Below are 20,772 nucleotides of genomic sequence, written 5' to 3'. Positions count from 1 at the left end.
AGCCAGAGGAACACACTTCTATAAGCACCTGACCCTTCTGCCTTTCTGGCAGAAGACATGTTCCCACAAAGGATCCAGTTTAAAAGAACAATGTGTGAGTGACTCTGAGCTGCCCAAATACATTATCACTTCTCACATGCACTGATCAGAACCAACCTGTCAGATCCAGTCCCCAAATCATGCTCTTGGCCCAATGTCTACTCCATGAGGCTGCCCTTAGCTCAGTGTCTGCCCTGTGAGCTCACCACATACATGCGATACTCCCCAGTAAATTTGGGTGGACTCTTTGGGATGGCAATGACACCTCACTTCTTCCTCTCTGCTCTTAGATGCTGAGATCCTAACACCATTCCCTGGTGGTGAGTCAAGGTTTTCTACCTCTTCATTTCATGTGGTTTTGTAGGTCATGTGCTACCAAGCAGAATGATTCCATCTGGGGATCTACATGCATTCACCTCACTCATAAACCTCTGCTGTTTTTTTAATGAACTGGGGAAGCCTCTGCCTTCTCCCATCCTTTGTCTACTTAGCTCCTTCCTACTCTTTGTCCAAGACTCGGGTCTGTAATCACTCTTTTGAAAAGATATCCTGGGACCCCCACCCCCATATGCACTCTCAAAACATTATAAACATCTCTCCCTTTGCTTCTGAGCATTTAGCATAGTTGTAAATCTAAACTTAATTTGGCATTAATGCGATTACTCCCTCCACTCTCCGCAAATCAGACTCTAAATTCTGTGACAGCAAAACCAGGTCTGTTCTATGAACCGTAATACCTGCAGTGACCCAGTGCATGCTTCCAGAAATACGTATTGAACAGTTTAACAAATGGGTTAATGCAGAATGTGTTCCTTCTCCTAACATGTACTATTTTTATGTCTTTGAAAGATTGGCCACAATTGCAACTAGTGAATGGGTCAGGCAGATGTTCCGGACGTGTGGAAGTTTTCTACCACGGCCAGTGGGGCAGGGTTTGTGATGACCACTGGGACATGAATGAAGCTGATGTGGTGTGCTGGCAGCTGAACTGTGGCCGTGCCCTCGCAGCCCCTATCAAGGCTCAGTTTGGTGAAGGAGAGGGCCAGTTTCTGCTGGATGATGTGGACTATACCGGAAGAGAGAGTTTCTTGGGACAGTGTCCTCATACTCACTGGTCCCTCCATAACTGTGGTCCTAGAGAAGATGCCAGTGTCATCTAAAGTCTTTATTTCCTTGTTGATCTTTTGCTTAGATGATCCGTCCATTTCAATCAGGGGGGTGTTAAAGTCCCCCACTATTATTGTATTGTTGTCAATGTGTTTCTTTGCTTTTGTTATTAATTGCCTTATATAATTGGCTGCTCCCATGTTAGGGGCATAGATATTTACAATTGTTAGATCTTCTTGTTGGATAGACCCTTTAAGTAGGATATAGTGTCCTTCCTCATCTCTTATTACAGTCTTTGGTTTAAAATCTAATTTTTCTGCTATAAGGATTGCCACCCCAGCTTTCTTTTGGTGTCCATTAGCATGGTAAATGGGTTTCCACCCCTTCACTTTCAATGTGGGGGTGTCTTTGGGTCTAAAATGAATCTCTTGCAGACAGCATACCGATGGGTCTTGTTTTTTAATCCAAGCTGATAGCCTGTGTCTTTTGATTGGGGCATTGAGCCCATTTACATTCAGGGTAACTATTGAATGATATGAATTTAGTGCCATTGTATTGCCTGTAAGGTGACTGTTACTGTATATTGTCTGTATTCCTTTCTGGTCTATGCTGCTTTTAGGCTCTCTCTTTGCTTAGAGGATCCCTTTCAATATTTCTTGTAGGGCTGGTTTCGTGTTTGCAAATTCCTTTAGTTTTTGTTTGTCCTGGAAGATTTTTATCTCTCCTTCTATTTTCAATGACAGCCTAGCTGGATATAGTATTCTTGGCTGCATATTTTTCTCGTTTAATGCTCTGAATATATCATGCTAGTCCTTTCTGGCCTGCCAGGTCTCTGTGGATAGGTCTGTTGCCAATCTAATGTTTCTACCATTATAGGTGACATATCTCTTCTCCCGAGCTGCTTTCAGGATTTTCTCTTTGTCTCTGAGACTCGTAAGTTTTACTATTAGATGTCGGGGTGTTGACCTATTTTTATTGATTTTGAGAGGGGTTCTCTGTGCCTCCTGGATTTTGATGGCTGTTTCCTTCTCCACATTAGGCAAGTTCTCTGCTATAATTTGCTCCAATATACCTTCTGCCCCTCTCTCTCTTTCTTCTTCTTCTGGGATCCCAATTATTCTAATGTTGTTTCGTCTTATCGTATCGCTTATCTCTCGAATTCTGCCCTCGTGATCCTGTAGTTGTTTATCTCTCTTTTTCTCAGCTTCTTTATTTTCTATGATTTGGTCTTCTATATTGCTGATTCTCTCTTCTGCCTCATTTATCCTAGCAGTTAGTGCCTCCATTTTTTATTGCACCTCATTAATATCCTTTTTGATTTCGAGTTGGTTAGATTTTAGTTCTTTTATTTCTCCAGAAAGGGTTTCTCTAATAACTTCCATGCTTTTTTCAAGCCCAGCCAGTATCTTTAGAGTCATGATTCTGAACTCTAGGTCCGACGTCGCACTAATGTCCGTATTGAGTAGGTCCCTGGCAGACGGTACTACCTCTTGTTCTTTTTGTTGAGGTGATTTTTTTGTTTTGTTTTGTCATTTTGTCCAGAGGAGAATAGATGAATGAGAGAACAAAATGCTAACAGGTCAAAAACGTCCCCAGAAAATATACTCTAATCAAATCAGAAACGACCTGAAAAGAAAGGGAAAGAAAGAAAAAAGAAAGAAAAAAAAGATAAAAACTAACAAAAACAGAACAAAACAAAACAAAAAAACAAAATATGATCAAATATGATCAGGCTGGTGCATAGATCAGTGCCAAACACTAGATTTTGGGTGTATTTTGGTCTGTTAGAAGAAAGTGCCTTCTAAAATTTTAAAGAAAGAAAGACATATATGTACAAAATAAGGGTTGATACAATGAAGGGATGGAATATGACTGTAAAGATGAATATTATAAAAAATTTTAAAAAAGGAATTGATAAGAAGATTTGAAAATAGAAAGAAGAGGATTTAAAAAAAAAGGAAAGAAAGAAAGAAAAGGGGGGAGAGAATGTGATCAGGCACGAGACTAGAACAAAGCCATACACTAGAGATTTAGGGTGTATTTTGATATGTTAGAAGAAACTGTATCTCAAAATTTTAAAGAGAGAACAACTCATATATATATATGCCAAAAATAAGGGTAACTACTATGAAGGGATAGAATATGACTCTAAAAATGAAAAATAAAAATGTTTTTTTATTTTTATTTATTTTTTTAAAGATTTTATTTATTTTTTTGAGAATGAGAGATAGAGAGCACGAGAGGGAAGAGGGTCAGAGGGAGAAGCAGACCCCCCTCCGAGCAGGGAGCCCAATGCGGGACTCGATCCCGGGACTCCAGGATCATGACCTGAGCCGAAGGCAGTCGCTTAACCGACTGAGCCACCCAGGCGCCCTAAAAAAAAGGGATTGATAAGATGTTCGTTGAAAAAGGGAAAAAGAAAAATTCAAAAAAAAAAAACAGTTAAAAAAATTAACTTTGAAAGTCTAATGAATCATCTAAAAAAGCCATGAATTCTATGTGCAGTATTCCCCTGGCGCTGGAGTTCTCCCGTTCTCCTTGATCGGTAAACTTGGTCTTGGCTTGCTGGCTGTTCATGCTGATCTTCTGGGGGAGGGGCCTGTTGCCGTGGTTCCCAGATGTCTTTGCCGGAGGCGGAATTGCCCCGCCCTTGTCGGTCCGGGCTAAGCAAGCTGCTCGGGTTTGCTCTCAGGAGTTTTTGTTCCCTGCAAGCTCTCCGTACAGACTTGGAGGACCAGGGCGAAAACGGTGGCCTCCCAATCTCCACCCGGAGGAGCTGAGAACTCGGGGCCCCACTCCTCAGTGCGCCCCCAGAGAAAGGCAATCACTCCCGTGTCCCCGGTCTCTGGCCGCACTCCGTGCTCACCCGGCCTGTGACCGAGCGTTTCTATCTCTGGTACCCGACCCCTTGTGGAGTCTCCAAACCCAGCAGACCCCTGCGGTGCGCTCCCGCGCCGCTCCTCCCGGGGGGAGGAAGGGGAGTCTCCCCGGATCTGCCGCTTGTTGGGTCCCTGCTGGAGGAGCCGTGGCCCGACTGGGCCGTGGATCACGGTTTATGGCCACCCCGAGCTGAGAGCCCACGCCTTGGCTCCGTCTCTGCAGCCGGCTTCCCGGCTCCGATACCTGGGAGCTCTGGCGCACTCAGGCACCCCCCATCTTTCTGTGACCCCGAGGGTCCTGAGACCACACTGTCCCGCAAGGGTCCCACCCCCAGCTTAGCCACTGGAGCAACGTCCCTCAGCGGAGCCGACTTCTAAAAGTTCCGATTTTGTGCTCCGCGGCTCTGTCACTTGCCAGAAGCGGCCGACGGAGGCCCCCTCCCCCACCGTCTATCCTCCCGAAGATCGCCTCGGATTCACTTCTCCGCACGTCCTACCTTCCAGTGAGTGGTCGCTTCTCTGTTCAGAGAGTTGTTCCTATTCTTTTCTTCGATCTCCTGTTGAGTTAGTAGGTGTTCAGAATGGTTTGATCCCTATCCAGCTGAATTCCTGGGACCAGACCAAAATGGATTTTTTTTTTAATAGAGAAAAATAGTGGAAGATCTTAGATGGATCTAGATCCATTACAAGGACTAGATTTCAAAAATGACCGGTAAAAGACAACGTAAGTCAACAGTGAGATTAATCACTCACTGAATGCAATCTACCTTTCTTCAAGACACTGTGAGACTAAAAGGTAATTTTTCCCACTAAAAGTTCGCAGTCTAATGAAAGTGAAGAAAATGGGGGTTTATAAATCAGAATAGCACTGAGTTTTGTCCTGTTGATTGTTGAGTCCAGGCTATGTATTTCTAATCATAAGCCTTCAACCGGTTAGTAATGACTGTGATCATTCTAGACCAGGGTTTCTCAATCTCAGTACTATTGATGTTTGTGGAAGCATAATTCTTTGTGGAAGGGGCTGTCCCATGCATATAAGCTATTTTGCATTATCCTTCACCTGAACCTACTGAATGACCACCCCCCAGCTATGGCCACCAAAAATGTCTTTAGACATGGTCAAATGTCCCTTGGAGGGTGGGGGATTGCTCCTGATTGAGAACCACTGGTCTAGACATACAGATGAATTTCCACCAAATACATGACTAGTATAATGGGTATTATACTACCAATGTTAAAGACATAAATGCATATGCCAGTGGGAAATAAAGAAAAAAATGTAGTGGGTCTAAAGCAGTGAACTTAGTCACTTGCTAAAAATTCCAATCGTATTCAAGTAGAAAGACTGTATTCGTATTACACTAAGGTAATTAGTAAGTTAATTCAAACAGCAAAAATATTGGGGGGCGGTGTTTTGTTTTGTTTTCATCTATTTTTTGTTTCTCTTTTTTTCCCTTTGATTTGCCTTTGTTTTATTTTGGTTGTTCAGTTGGATTTTTGGTTTAGAATTCCATCAAAGCGTGTCTATTCTGTAAAGCAACTGGGTCCCACCTGTCTCACGTGTGTGTGTGTGATGAGTGTTTGCCTCTTACTTGGAGGTGTTATACAGTGTGCAGGTAGCAAACAGCACAGGCGCAGCTGGGTGAAGATGTGTTGTTAGACACACTGTATTAGCAAACGTTTGTATGTTCCATGGTTAATTAAAGTCATCTGAACTAAGGCAGGGAGAATCAAAATTTTTATATCTGAGAATCACATTCTTTCATTTCAAAATTCATTTTGAATTGAAGTATCTCTAGAAACAACTTCCCTTTTCCAACATAAGTGTTTCTTTTCTCACACATTCACAGAGACTGAGTATTTCAAGCCTGGATTGTGTAAGTGCATGCTTTTGTTTTATTGACATGACATTTTTCATTCTATGTGCTACCTGGGCAGGTATAGGTAGATCATAAAGGGGAAAAAAAGGGAATAATGGTGGGGGAGGGTTTGGATTGACATATTTTGACAATCATTATTTGCCATGTGCACATTCCTGGGCTATTAAAGATGATCTTAAAGTTGAAAATGTGGTTGGGCCACTTTCTCCCTTCCACAAGAGTTAGCCTTATTTTCATTTCAGTCGTGAGAGTTTTAAATTTTTCTCTGGTATCGATCTTTTCATCCAGTGGAATTGCTGTTAAAAGCATTGTGAAGGAAATACCTTGTTAAACTATTTGTATAGCTTGCACAACTGTTCAGCATCTGTTCCTTCCTACTGTGTGTTCAGCATCTGTTCCTTCCTACTGGCTGTAGAACGGAATGAATACCAGCCCCTTACTTAGTATGACCTTGGGCAAGCCACTTACTCTCTTTGTTTTAAAAGGAGGTAAAAACACTTCACAGAGCTCCATTTGGGTTAAAATAAGTTCATGTACATGGAATGAAAATAAGAGCCAATTTTTATTGAGTGTTAAGGATATTCTAGGCATTTTTCTAGACCTTTGCCTGCACAGTTATTATTTGATTCTCTAATTCAGGGATCAACAAAATTTTCCATAAGGGTCAGACAGTAAATCTTCTAGGCTTTGTGGCTAGATGGTCACTGCTATATTTCAGCTCTGCTGCTGTAGCATGAAAGCGGCAGCCATCACAATTTCTAAGCTGCTGGGCACACCTGTGTTCCTAAAAAATGTACTTACAAAAATAGACACTGGGCTGGATTTGAACCACAGGCTTCATTGTCCTGACTCCTGCTTTAATGAATTAATTCGAAGCACTTTGTATGCATGACTTATTTAATTTTCACAACAACCTTATGAAGTAGGAATGGTTGTAATTCCTGCTTCATCTTGATGAGAAAACTGAAGCATAGAGAAGTTAATCAACTCGCCCAAGGCCATGAAGTTAGCAAGAGGCAGCAAGGTTGCTGGTCTGTTAGATTATGATACCTTGATAAGCTTGGCTTTTATGGAGGGTTGATGTTAAAAATAGACATATTCTTCCTATTCAGTTAGTTTCTTGAACCAGAGTCCATCCCACCTGCTTCCTTTCCTTCATTCCATACAACCAATGCATCTGAAAATCCTCAGGCTCTACTTCCGAAATGTATGCTAGACCCATTAGCATCTCCCAACTCCACTGTTACTCTGTTCTCCAAACCTTCAGCATCTCAAATTATTGGAACAGTTTTCTAAGTAGTCTTCTGCATTGTCTCTCCCCTCCATCACACGTGGAATCTGTTCCTGGCACAGAAACTAGACCTGGCTGGTAAATCATAAATCAGACCATTCCTTGACCCTCTGGAGGGTCCAGGTTCCAATATTTGGAACAATGCCCAGATCTTTTATAGTGACCTGCAAGACTCCATGATCTAATCCTTGTCTATGTTTCTGACTGGGAAAATGACTCATCTTGTGCTGTGCTCCCTATTGGATTTTTTTTTGCCATCCCTTGAAACTGACAAGGTAGTATTCACCTTAGGGCCTTTGCCCTGGCTCTTCCCTCTGTCTGGGATGCTCTTCTCCCAGATTTTTCCTCAGCTGACTCCTTGTAATCAAGTCTCAACTAAGACATCATTCCTTCAGAGAGAATTCCCCTGAATATACAATCCAAAATAGACCCCCTCTTAGTCATGTTCTATTTTATCAACCTCTTGTTTATCTCTTTGTAGTACTTAGACCATCTGATATTGTCTTCAGAGTTTTCTTTTATTCACCTGCTCATCATGTGCCCTTTCCACTCTACTTTCCAGAATGTAAGTTTTGTGAGAGCAGGAATTTTGGCAAGTTTATGTCAGAGCCAAGGACAATTCCTGGTACATAATAGGTTCTAAACAAATATCTTTTTTTTTTTAAGATTTTATTTATTTGTTTGACAGAGAGAGTCACAGCGAGAGAGGAAACACAAGCAGGGGGAGTGGGAGAGGGAGAAGCAGGCTTCCTGCTGAGCAGGGAGCCTGATGCAGGGCTCTATCCCAGGACCGTGGGATCGTAACCTGAGCCGAAGGCAGACGCTTAATGACTGAGACACCCAGGTGCCCCCTAAACAAATACCTATTGAATGAAAAAACAATAGACACATGCTAGCACTCTGCCTCTCCTATAAAACTGGTGTTGAAGACAATGTATTAGTCAATAACATGCTCAGTGGTCCCCAAACAAAAGCAATAACTCCCTTTAGGAAGATACCACTTATCAAATAATTCTGCCTCCTACAAATTATTTATTAAATATAATCCCATTGTGCACCATGATTTCCATCTCCCTTCAAATTCCAGAAAGTTCAGAGCTTAGCTGAATAATCAGTCCTAATAATTAGCTAAGAGTTTTGTTGGTCGGTTATTCGTTGTATTAGCTGATTGTTTTTCGACTAATTTCTCTTTCGTGCCTATTGTCATTAAACTTGTATTCCTATTTCTCTGGTTTTGCTATGCAGATACATATGTTTTACTATCAGTCATTGGAAATCTATGGCAGGGTATATTTAACTCAGATTAATAGAAATGTTCACCAAAGGTGCAGGAAGAACATATCATGCAACTAGGTCTTGTGGGAAGCATGAGCTGGAAAGGCAGGTCAGAAGCAGATAGGCCATGGGAGTCCTCCTGCTTACTCTTTGTTGGGACCACTTCTGTGAACAGGCAGGGGACCCCAAATTCCAGGAATGCTGGCTTGTTCTCAATGTATGGGCGTCCTGAAGAGCTAGAATCACATGTTAAAGCTATCGCCTCTAGAGTCTCTTTAAAACAAGCAAATCAGCAAATACTTCTGAGATTCTATCATGTCCAAAGAACTGTATTTTGCCAGGAGTTCACTATATTTTACATTTTATGCTTTGGACCTGTCACATTAAAGATTTGTTGAATATCAATAAATAGGTAAAGTAAAATCTATTCAATTTAGTTGAATAAAAAACATGTCCATTTGTTTGTACCAATAGGTGATGGAAATTCAGCAACCATATCATCAGGTAAGAGAACATTTTTGTGCTGTTTTCTCCTGGAATATTTCTGAGTACCCAACCAAATTCAGAAAAGAAATAAGTGAGTCACTGTTGAGTTGTTTTGCTGAGTGAATCATTATAACCTGCCCCTTACTTGTGAGTATATGTGGAGCTGATTTTCAGGGTGTTGTCACCAACAGATTCACTAACTTCTTTTAAAAAAAAATGAGTTTACAATGCCATTGTTTTGAATAAGTACTAGAAACCATTTTGAACATAGTGTTTTTCTAATTGTCTTTAAGTTTCATTTTGGCCACCTGCTCTGAGAATATACAAACCCTTCTAACTTTTATAAATGCTATGTCTCAAATTTTCTTTGGAGGAAGCATCACTTGATCACATGTAATATTTGCTTATTGTATGAGTTTCAAATAGCTGCTGTAACAAATTGCTACTTAGTGGCATAAACAACACAAATATATTATCTTGTAGTTCTAGAGGTCAGAAGTACAAAATCTCACTGAATTACAATCAGGGTGTCAGCCAAGCTATGTTCATTCTGGAGAGTCTAGAGGAGGATCCATTTTCTTGCTTTTCCCAGCTTCTAGAGGCTGTCTGCTTTCTTTGGCTCATGGCCCCATTCCTCTATCTTCAAAGACAACAGTGTAGTGGCTTAAGATTTCCCTCTGACTCTCTTCTTCTGCCTTTGTTTCCACTTTTAAGAATTCTTGTGATTACATGCGGCTCACCTGGATAATCAGGACAATGTCCCTTATCTTAAGACAGCTGATTAGCAACCTTAATTCCATCTGCAGCCTTAATTCCCCTTGCCCTGTACATGACATAGGCATAGGTTCCAGGGATTAGGATGTGGACATTTTTGGAGGCCCAGTATCCTCCCTCCCACACTTAAATACAATTCTGTAGTTGCCACACTCAGTGGCACAGAGATGGACACATCTCTCAGGAAGTACGCTGAAATACGGTGACCCAAAAAGCAAGCAGAGAAGAAGCGTGTGATAAAAAAGGGGTAACATCTACCTGAGTCAATACAAAACGAAAAGCAATATTGTCATCCACTGTTGTTTCTTCTGTGAGTGTTCCTAAGGGATATTGCAAGTAATTCCCAGGGCTATGTAGGGTGCAGAGTCAGGTCTGGGGAAAGGAGAGAATGTGGGGTTGTGTGAATTTATGGAGAGTTCTCATGCTAGGGCAATACCTATGACAGCCACAGAGCCACACGTCGGTAATGAAACAGGCTGAGGAAGGAAATAAGCAGAGCAAGTGAATGCAAGTACCAGGGGGTCTTGATGGTCCAGACCACTGACCAACTCTTAAGGAGAATATTCAGATCCAACTCACATCATTTGTGTCACAAAACACCAAACACCTGCACCTGGACATTGAGGCTGGGAGAGAGGGGATGCAGTTGATTGAGCTGAGGATCCACAGGGCTGAGGGTCAGCAGCTGAGAGGTGACCTAGGCTCTCTATCACTTACACAGCGGTCACTTCAGAGTTGAAGCAAAATGACCTTTTGTGAGACCACAGGGAGCCCTTGGCCAGCCATATCTCCAGTCATTGTGAGCAGTTAGTTAACTGCTAACAGATGTTTCTTTATTACAGTTCTACCCGCTGCCAGCTCAGCTCAGCTCTCTCCCATGACTGTGGCACCTTCAACACCACCAGGTAGGACTCCCAGCCCCACCCAGTACCACTGCAATTACTGGATTTATGGCCCCTCTGGTCATGATAGTCAGCTGTTCTGCCATGACTGCTAGACACTGCTGATGTTCTATTTGAGATTGAACAATTTGAGAAGAAAGAGACAAGAGGACCCTGAGAGAGTTGGGATTTCATGTTGTCCAGCTTCACTTTATGTTTCTTACCTATAAGGCTCCTCATTTCCCATGTTTCACAAATGTAAAAAGTAAGAGGAAAAGATGTAAGGGTGTTTGTGTGTGTGTGTCAGAGTAAGAGAGTGATATTACTAAAAGCGTCACCTTTTACCTTTTGAATTTAAGAAATAAATTACAGCATCTGGCCTTATGTCTGGAAAGTGTCCAACCTGGAAAGACCTCATTATTTTCTGTTATCAGTGAGTCACATACAAAAGGAACACCTCTTCTTAGTTGCGGGGAGTAGTGTTCACGATTATTTTATCATTGTGCTCCTTGATGCTGACTCATCTGTAACTATCGACATTTCAATTATACCATCAAATAATCCATATTATGACAATGATAACGATAACCCTGAATAAGCCCTTATACCTACACTGTCCATGTGGCTACTGACTCCTTGAAATGTGGCTCAGCAGAACTGACACAGGCTGTGTGTGTCCAATACACACTGGGTCTTTCAAACATGATATGATAAAAAGAATGTAGAATTGCTCTTATTAACATCTTTATATTGATTAGATGTTGAAATGATAATATTTTGGATAAATTGGATTAAATAAGATATATTGCTGGGGCGCATGGGTGGCTCAGTCAGTTAAGCATCCAACTCTTGATTTCAGCTCAGGTCGTGATCTCAAGGTCATGAGATCGAGCCCTGCATCAGGCTCTGCACTGAGTGTGGAGCCTGTTTGAGATTCTCTCTCCCTCTCCTTCTGCCCCTCCCCCACCTCTCTCTCTCCCAAAAAAAAGAATATATTGCTGAAATTAATTTCACCTGTTTCTTTTAACTTTTTAAAATGTGGCTATCAGGGGTGCCTGGGTGGCTCAGTCTATAAGTGTCTGCCTTCGGCTCAGGTCATGATCCCAGGGGCCTGGGATCGAGCCCCACATTGGGCTCCCTGCTCCGCGGGAAGCCTGCTGCTCCCTCTCCCACTCTCCCTCCTTGTGTTCTCTCTCTCGCTGTCTCTCTCTGTCAAATAAATAAATAAAATCTTTTAAAAATAATAATAAAATAAAATGTGGCTATCAGAAAATTTTAAATTACATATGTGGCTTGCATTTTATTTCTACTAGATAGCACTGTCTCATGCAATGTCAATCCCCATGACAGCCTGACATGAATTTTCTTATCTAATCTTCCCAAGACCTGGAGAGGGAACTTCTTCTTTTTTTATTTTTTATTGTTATGTTAATCACCATACATTACATCATTAGTTTTGGATGTAGTGTTCCATGATTCATTGTTTGTGCATAACACCCAGTGCTCCACGCAGAACGTGCCCTCCTTAATACCCATCACCGGGCTAACCCATCCCCTCACCCCCCTCCCCTCTAGAACCCTCAGTTTGTTTTTCAGAGTCCATCATCTCTCTTGGTTCGTCTCCCCCTCCGACTTCCTCCCCTTCATTCTTCCCCTCCTGCTATCTTCTTCTTTTTCTTTTTTCTTAACATATGTTGCATTATTTGTTTCAGAAGTACAGATCTGTGATTCAACAGTCTTGCACAATTCACAGCGCTCACCATAGCACATACCCTACCCAATGTCTATCACCCAACCACCCCATCCCTTCCACCCCCCACCACTCCAGCAACCCTCAGTTTGTTTCCTGAGATTAAGAATTCCTCATATCCGTGAGGTCATATGATACATGTCTTTCTCTGACTGACTTATTTCACTCAGCATAACACCCTCCAGTTCCATCCACGTCGTTGCAAATGGCAAGATCTCATTCCTTTTGATGGCTGCATAATATTCCATTGTGTATATATACCACCTCTTCTTTATCCATTCATCTGTCGATGGACATCTTGGCTCTTTCCACAGTTTGGCTCTTGTGGACATTGCTGCTATAAACATTGGAGTGCACGTACCCCTTCGGATCCCTACATTTGTATCTTTGTGGTAAATACCCAGTAGTGCAATTGCTGGATCGTATGGTAGCTCTATTTTCAACTGTTTGAGGAACCTCCATACTGTTTTCCAGAATGGCTGCACCAGCTTGCATTCCCACCAACAGTGTAGGAGGGTTCCCCTTTCTCCGCATCCCTGCCAACATCTGTCGTTTCCTGATTGTTAATTTTAGCCATTCTGACGGGTGCGAGGTGGTATCTCATTGAGGTTTTGATTTGGATTTCCCTGATGCCGAGCGATGTTGAGCACTTTTTCATGTGTCTGTTGGCCATTTGGATGTCTTCTTTGGAAAATGTCTGTTCATGTCTTCTGCCCGTTTCTTGATTGGATTATTTGTTCTTTGGGTGTTGAGTTTGATAAGTTCTTTATAGATTTTGGATACTAGCCCTTTATCTGATATGTCATTTGCAAATATTTTTCTCCCATTCTGTCAGTTGTCTTTTGGTTTTGTGGACTGTTTCTTTTGCTGTGCAAAAGCTTTTTATCTTGATGAAATCCCAATAGTTCATTTTTGTCCTTTCTTCCCTTGCCTTTGGCGATGTTTCTAGGAAGAAGTTGCTGCGGCTGAGTTTGAAGAGGTTTCTGCCTGTGTTCTCCTTTAGGATTTTGATGGACTCCTGTCCACGTTTAGGTCTTTCAACCATTTGGAGTCTATTTTTGTGTGTGGTGTAAGGAAATGGTCCAGTGTCATTCTTCTGCACGTGGCTGTCCAATTTTCCCAACACCATTTGTTGAAGAGACTGCCTTTTTTCCATTGGACATTCTTTCCTGCTTTGTCAAAGATGAGTTGACCATAGAGTTGAGGGTCCATTTCTGGGCTCTCGATTCTGTTCCATTGATCTATGTGTCTGTTTTTGTGTCAGTACCATACTGTCTTGATGATGACAGCTTTGTAATAGAGCCGGAAGTCCGGAATTGTGATGCCGCCAGCTTTGCTTTTCTTTTTCAATATTCCTCTGGCTATTCGGGGTCTCTTCTGGTTCCATACAAATTTTAGGATTATTTGTTCCATTTCTTTGAAAAAAGTGTATGGTATTTTGATGGGGATTGCACTGAATGTGTAGATTGCTCTAGGTAGCATTGACATCTTCACAATGTTTGTTCTTCCAATCCATGAGCATGGAACGTTTTTCCATTTCTTTGTGTCTTCCTCAATTTCTTTCATGAGTATTTTATAGTTTTCTGAGTACAGATCCTTTGCCTCTTTGGTTAAATTTATTCCTAGGTATCTTATGGTTTTGGGTACAATTGTAAATGGGATCGACTCCTTGATTTGTCTCTCTTCTGTCTTGTTGTTGGTGTATAGGAATGCCACTGATTTCTGTGCATTGATTTTATATCCTGCCACTTTACTGAATTCCTGTATGAGTTCTAGCAGTTTTCGGGGGGAGTCTTTTGGGTTTTCCACATAAAGTATCATATCATCTGCAAAGAGTGAGAGTTTGACTTCCTCCTTGCCAATTTGGATGCCTTTGATTTCTTTTTGTTGTCTGATTGCTGTGGCTAGGACTTCTAATACTATGTTGAATAGCAGTGGTGAGAGTGGACATCCCTGCCGCATTCCTGACCTTAGGGGGAGAGCTCTCAGCTTTTCCCCACTGAGAATGATATTTGCTGTAGGTTTTTCATAGATGGCTTTTATGATATTGAGGTATGTCTCCTCTATCCCTATACTCTGAAGAGTTTTGATCAAGAAAGAATGCTGTACTTTGTCAAATGCCTTTTCTGCATCTATTGAGAGGATCATATGATTCTTGTTCTTTCTTTTGTTAATGTATTGTATCGCGTTGATTGATTTGCGGATGTTGAACCAACCTTGCAGCCCAGGGATAAATCCCACTTGGTCATGGTACATGGGTTTATTTCTAAACTCCCTCTTGTTCCTCTGATTTATGTGACTTTTCTCAAGCCTGTATCACATTGTCTCAATTTTGGCAGCTTTAGAGTAAATCGTGAAATCAGGTAGTGTGGGTGCTTCAACTTTACTCCTTTTTCTTCTTTTTTAAAAACTATTTTGGCTAACCTAGGTTTTTGGCCTTTCATATAAAGTTTTAGAGTCAATTTGTCAATCTCTACGAAAAATATCTGCTGGGATTTTTAGTTTGGATTGTATTGAGTCTATATGTAAATTTGGAGAAAATTGACATCTTAATAACCCTGAGTTTTCTGACCATCAACACCATGTATATCTCTTCATTTATTGAGGTCTTTCATTTATCTCAATATGTATTTTTCCATGTACAAATTTTGCCCATCGTTATCAGACTTATCCATAATAATTTCATGGTTTCTGATGCTATTGTAAAACATATTTTGAAAACTTTCTATTTTGATATTTATCTTTGTGGCTAGGGAGTTAGTTTTTTCCCCAAAACAGTGAAGTATTTATCATTGGAGATATTATGATAATTCTTGAATGTATTCATTTCTTAGTTTATAAACCTCTTTCCTATCCATTATCAGATTTGATTCCCAGTTTTACAGGTCAGAAAACAGATGTTCATTTGTAATATGTGGTGGAGTAATAATTAGATTCCAGATTAGAACACTCCTGTCTTTGGACTGGAAATTCACTAAAGCCCTTTAGAATTGGCTTTTCTATTTCACCAAGAGATACTAGGAATTTGTTTGGTGTGCCAGATAACTTTCCCTTTTCTGAGCTTTAGTTGTGCATCTAAGAGGGGCTGTTCATCACTAATCCATGTTTTCTTTTCATTGTAGCTGCTGAAATGACAATGACACCCATTACCTCTGAAGAAGAGCAAACACCAATAGGTACTTAAAAATGCAGCTTTTTTGAGTTTATACGGAAATCTTTTATCTTATAATTTATTCAGGTTTACAAGTTATTTTGTATTTCTAGAAATAAGAAGAAAATAAAAATACAAAAATAAAAATAAAATTACAGATTAAAAAAAAAAGGAAATTTAATACCAAACATTGCTAGGAGTCTCCAGTCCCTACCAGAATCCTTGAGGTAGTTAAATAAAGATATTTCTGAGAATATGTTCCCAGAACTACTAGATCAACATGTTAAGATGAATTGTACACACACACACACACACACACACAAACACACACACAGGTTCAAAGATCTGATGAATTTAGGAAACATTGCATTAAACAAATTAAACAGGATTCTTTACTACAGGATGTCTAGGAGCCTTTAATATACAATTAATCCTATAAAATCCCCACTAGAAGTCATCGCAGGCCATGCTCATGAAATATACTTGACCCAAATCCCTTTTCTTTATGTATCATCTCTTAGGAAGTTTTCTGCATATTATCAGTAACTAAAATGTAAAATCCAAGTATCTGGGATTAACACATATGTTACCACAATATTCTAATCAAATTAAAATGCGGGGCACCTGGCTGGCTCAGTCAGTGGGGCATGCGACTCTTGATCTTGGGGTTGAGAGTTTGAGCCCCACGTTGGATGTAAAGATTACTTAAAAATAAAAACTTTAAAAAAATGCCTATTCTTTCATGTCCCTGAATGTCTGAATTCAAGGTCACTGTCCTCCAATACCTGGAATGCATGAAAGGAACTCTCCCCCTTCCCCTTCCAAGCATTTCTGAAGGTAGCTTCCCCTGGTCTCCACAAGAAGACATTTCCTGTATATTTGTGTCCTTTCTGTTGACATCCCTCATAATCCACCTCATATTACAGTTACATGTATACATATTCTAGCTCCTGAGTGAGTTATAAGCCTTTTAAATGCAGGTACTCTGTCTCAGTTTCTTTGCATTGAGTAAGTATTTGTTATGAATGGTGATACACAGAATTATTAATTTGCAAAGCTGATTTTATTGCCTTTAGATCTCCTTAAGTATGATGTTCTTAAGTTTATCTTGTTTCTTAAGGACTTATTTCTACTGAGCCAAGGATTCAAGGATAAGTTTACTATGAATATCTAACACATGTCTAAAGAGCTAAACAATCTTATTTGATGGTGATGATGGTGACTTACTTAGATGAATCAAAAGAAAACACAAAGTTCCAGAAGAGTCTTATAATGGATCCTTCCAGCAGTGTGTTTGCTTTTTTTCTTCCCCTCGACTGACTGATGGTGACCTAGCTTTGTGGTTCCTCCTAGTTGAAAGCTTCTCAGAGCCCTCACTGATCGCAGCCCCCGAGGACTTGATACCTCCACTTAGAGGTATGGGATGTAGTTGCTGAGAAATTAAAGTATGATGGAAAGCGTGGAGAGAGGCATTTCTCCAAGCTGGAGAGAAACCACAGGCACAGTTAAAGTGGGAGATGGCCCACTTACAAATCATAGCATTTAGAGCAATTTTCTTCACTATTTTTCACCTTTTCTTGTGCCTCAACTTCTCCATCTGTAAAATGGAAGCCATGCCCACCACATGGGGTTGTAAAGATTAAGAGAAAAAAGTTTAAGTTAATGGCTTTCTAAGGTTCTGGCACTTCACTTACCAAAAACAAATGATAGTTCCTGTCTCAGTTTCTTTTACATAGTAAAGCCATAAAGAAATGATGGGACAAAAGGCACCAAGTTGCTATAAGACTAATATAGTCTGGCTAACAAGGGGTCTACTTAGCTATGACCTGCATATGGATAGTCTAGTTTCCTATTTCATCAATATATTGACATCTCATATTTCTACCCTATTCATGGCAGAGGAATAACATATAGGTAAAATGATCAGGAGAACTTAGGAATTCTGAAAATTTCTTAAAGAGAGTTTCATTGTTGAAAGGGGAATTTAGTAAAGACTCATGGAAGGGATTTGAAATTGAAGACTGTTCTGGCTATTACTGTGTGGATACATGAGGACTGTGTGATCTTGCATATTTATAAAGCGGGTATATGACCACCTAGGGATTCAAAAGGATGAAGGAAACCTTCCAGAGATGGGAAGGCCAGTCCCCCAGTGTTCCTCCTCCTTGTGCCTCCCCAGGAGCCTGGATGGCCATAAGGCTGGTGAATGGCACAGGGAGGTGCTCAGGCCGAGTGGAGGTTCTCATCCAGAGCACATGGGGAACTGTGTGTGATGGCCTCTGGGACCTGGCCAAGGCCACAGTGCTGTGCCACCAGTTGCAGTGTGGCCAGGCTATGGCGGCCCCCACAGGGGTCCACTTTGGGGCAGGCTCTGGGAAGATCCTGCTGGACGATGTGCAGTGTGCTGGCATGGAGAGCCGCCTGGGGGAGTGTGTGCACAGGGGTGAGGCTGAGCTCAACTGCGGGCACCTGGAGGATGCCAGTGTCGTATGTGCAGGTGAGGAGTGAGGGGCTGTCACCTTCCGTGATGTCACTGCTTTTATACCCCTTCAGGCATTCTCAGCCTGCATTCACACCAGCCATTAAGCAATGTATTGAATAAGCCCCATATTGTAAGCCTTATTATTAACAGCCGTGTCTATGTCTTTCATTCTTCAGGTTCGAATGCTCTACCAGCCCCCAACCCCACCCCAGGGCCTGAGGCTTCTTCCTCATTGTACACACTCTCAGGTAGGTCATCTTTGTTTGCTGTATTTGCTTTTGGTTCTGCTTACCCTCTAGAAGACGCTTCCTCAATCTACACTGTGCTAGAGGTACTTAGAGAGGGCAGAGCTGCCCAATTCCTCTTTACTGTGCAAACACTGTAGATAAGAATAAAAAGAGGCAAGACTTTTACAAGATGGGATGCTTATCCAACATCAGGAATTCTCAAAACTTTCATTCTCTGTCTCTACTACTGGGAAATCCAAATTGTATTCCACTGTTTCAGGAGCTCAATCCATTGCTATGTAATCAATTTTAAGAGGTCCCAAAAAGGTTAAAAGCATTATAAAAAGTAGATGATGCCCAGTACATCTGACTACCTATCAGATGCTGGCAGTGGGGTGAACTCACTCAAATTGGTGCCTGTGGAGCCTACAAGAATGGGGAAGGCTGCGGAGCTCCCAAGCTGAGGCACCGGCGTGGGCACTGTCCCTCCAGCATCCAACCTGTGCTGGGTCTCCATCTCCTCTAGCAGCAGCACCTGTGAGTTATTACTGAAAGTTAAAGCCGGCTCCACCACCACCACTTTGCCAAGGAAAAAATGACACCACAAATCTGCTTTCTGCATTAAATATCCAGTTGGCTGGGTTAATTGCTACTTGACATTTTAAACTCTGATTTGACTCAACTGACCCAGTAATCCCAAGTGGTTGAGTCACTCCAGGATGGAATAGTTATCAGCCATTCTACATAGTACCACATCATACAGAAGGGCACAGAGCAGAAGGGGAATCAGGTTTCTCATTTCATCACCTAGACCTCTTAAATAATTCCTAACCTTGCTAAAATGAGGCCTGGATGTTGACAATGTTTAGTTGTCTCCAAAGGGTTCAGAGGTTCAGTCTATTAAAATAAAATCAGTTAAGATTGAATTAATTTGTCCCAAGTGATGTTTATGGTGATCAAGACATATTTCAAAAACTACTTAAAGATTCACATATCAGTAGATATTTGTGTGATCATTATGTAGCATCCTTTTAATATCAAGAATCTGAAAAATACAGGAATAAATAGTGGTTAGAAGAGGACACCCCATATAAAAATGAATAGTTCTTCTCTCTGTAGATATTTGATAGGAGAGCAGTGAAGCCTGTTTCCTTAAGTACATGATACATGGGTGTCATAATAAAATGGTTGCTAGTGAAATTCTCACTGGCAGTAGCCACACACTCACAGGGTCCCCTTCTTTACTCTGAATGGAAATGAGTCTCAGTTGCTTTAACATTAGGAGTAAAGTTTCTGGTGTTCTTGACATACTAAGACTGATTCTACTTTATACCATGTACAATGAACCATATGTCCAACTAAAAAAAATAAATAGGTTTTGTGATTATTTTCCCTTCTCTATTCCAGCCCATTTTAAATAACATGTTTGATGGCTTAAGAATTTCTAGATAGTCTAGTTCCAAATTATTTAAACAGATCACAATAATGAAGTGGCTAGTCGATTGTTTACATATATAAAATAATATTATGAAAAGTATCAAACTCACTGACAAATGCTAAGAACAGTATCATGAAATCCTTGGTACCCACTACTGAGCTTTATCAAATCCTAATATTTTCCTGTAATTGTTTGAGATCTTTTTTAAAAGAAAACAATACAACAGCACATTAAAGGGTCATACATCGTGATCAAGTGTGATTTTTCCCTGAGATGCAAGGATGATTCAACATATACAAATCAATAAATGTGAAAAGCCACATTAACACAAAGATTTTAAAAATGGGTGAAATCAATGAAGGGGATTAAGAATATACTTATTGTGATAAGCACTGAGTAACACATAGAATTGTTGAATCACAATGTTGTACACTTGAAACTAATATATCACTGTATGTTAATTATACTGGAATTACAATTTTAAAAAATAATTAAATAATTTTTTAAAAGATTTTATTTATTTATTTGAGAGGGAGAATGAGAGAGAGAAAGCACATGAGAGGAGGGAGTGTCAGAGGGAGAAGCAGACTTCCTGCTGAGCAGGGAGCCTGATGCGGGACTTGATCCTGGAACTCCAGGATCATGACCTGAGCCAAAGGCAGTCGCTTAACCAACTGAGCCACCCAGGCGCCCAATAATTAAATAATTTTTTAAAAAAGAAAAAGAAATCACATGATGCAGAAAAAGCGTTTGACAAAATTTACCACCCTTTCATGATAAAAATGCTTAACAGACTAGGTGTAGAAGGAATGTACCTCGACATAATAAAGGCCATATATGACAAGACCATAGCTAACATCATGCTTTTAATGCATTTTAAAGTTTTTCCTTAAAGATTAGAAGAAAAGACAAGGATGCTCACTCTTGCCACTTCTATTCAATATAGTACTAGAAATCCTAGCTAGAGCAATTAGGCAAGAAAAAGAAATAAAAGAAATGAAATGGGAATGGAAAAGGTAAAATTCTGTTTCCAGATGACATGATCCTATATGTAGAAAACTCTAAGCACTCCCCAGAGGAAAAAAAAAAAGTTAGAACTAAAAAACAAAATC

At 40.7% G+C, this 20,772-nt stretch overlaps 1 protein-coding gene across 1 annotated transcript in view; it reads left to right on the top strand.

The window, feature by feature from the left end:
- The window catches only part of LOC114202668 (scavenger receptor cysteine-rich domain-containing protein DMBT1-like), a 132,130-nt gene that overhangs the window by 32,772 nt on the left and 78,586 nt on the right, over positions 1–20,772 (top strand). Inside the window, 8 exon segments of the mRNA XM_088020109.1 lie at positions 330–359; positions 889–1,190; positions 8,909–8,975; positions 10,574–10,636; positions 16,867–16,929; positions 17,693–18,010; positions 18,172–18,243; positions 18,715–18,724. Coding sequence (XP_087876235.1) covers positions 330–359; positions 889–1,190; positions 8,909–8,975; positions 10,574–10,636; positions 16,867–16,929; positions 17,693–18,010; positions 18,172–18,243; positions 18,715–18,724 — 925 coding nt within the window.

This window comes from Eumetopias jubatus, unplaced genomic scaffold, assembly GCF_037043125.1.
Source record: "Eumetopias jubatus isolate StellerSeaLion01/CBP00866 unplaced genomic scaffold, mEumJub1_p1.0 scaffold_17, whole genome shotgun sequence".
Classification (NCBI taxonomy): Eukaryota; Metazoa; Chordata; class Mammalia; order Carnivora; family Otariidae; genus Eumetopias; species Eumetopias jubatus.
This window is presented reverse-complemented; position numbering and strand designations above follow the sequence as displayed.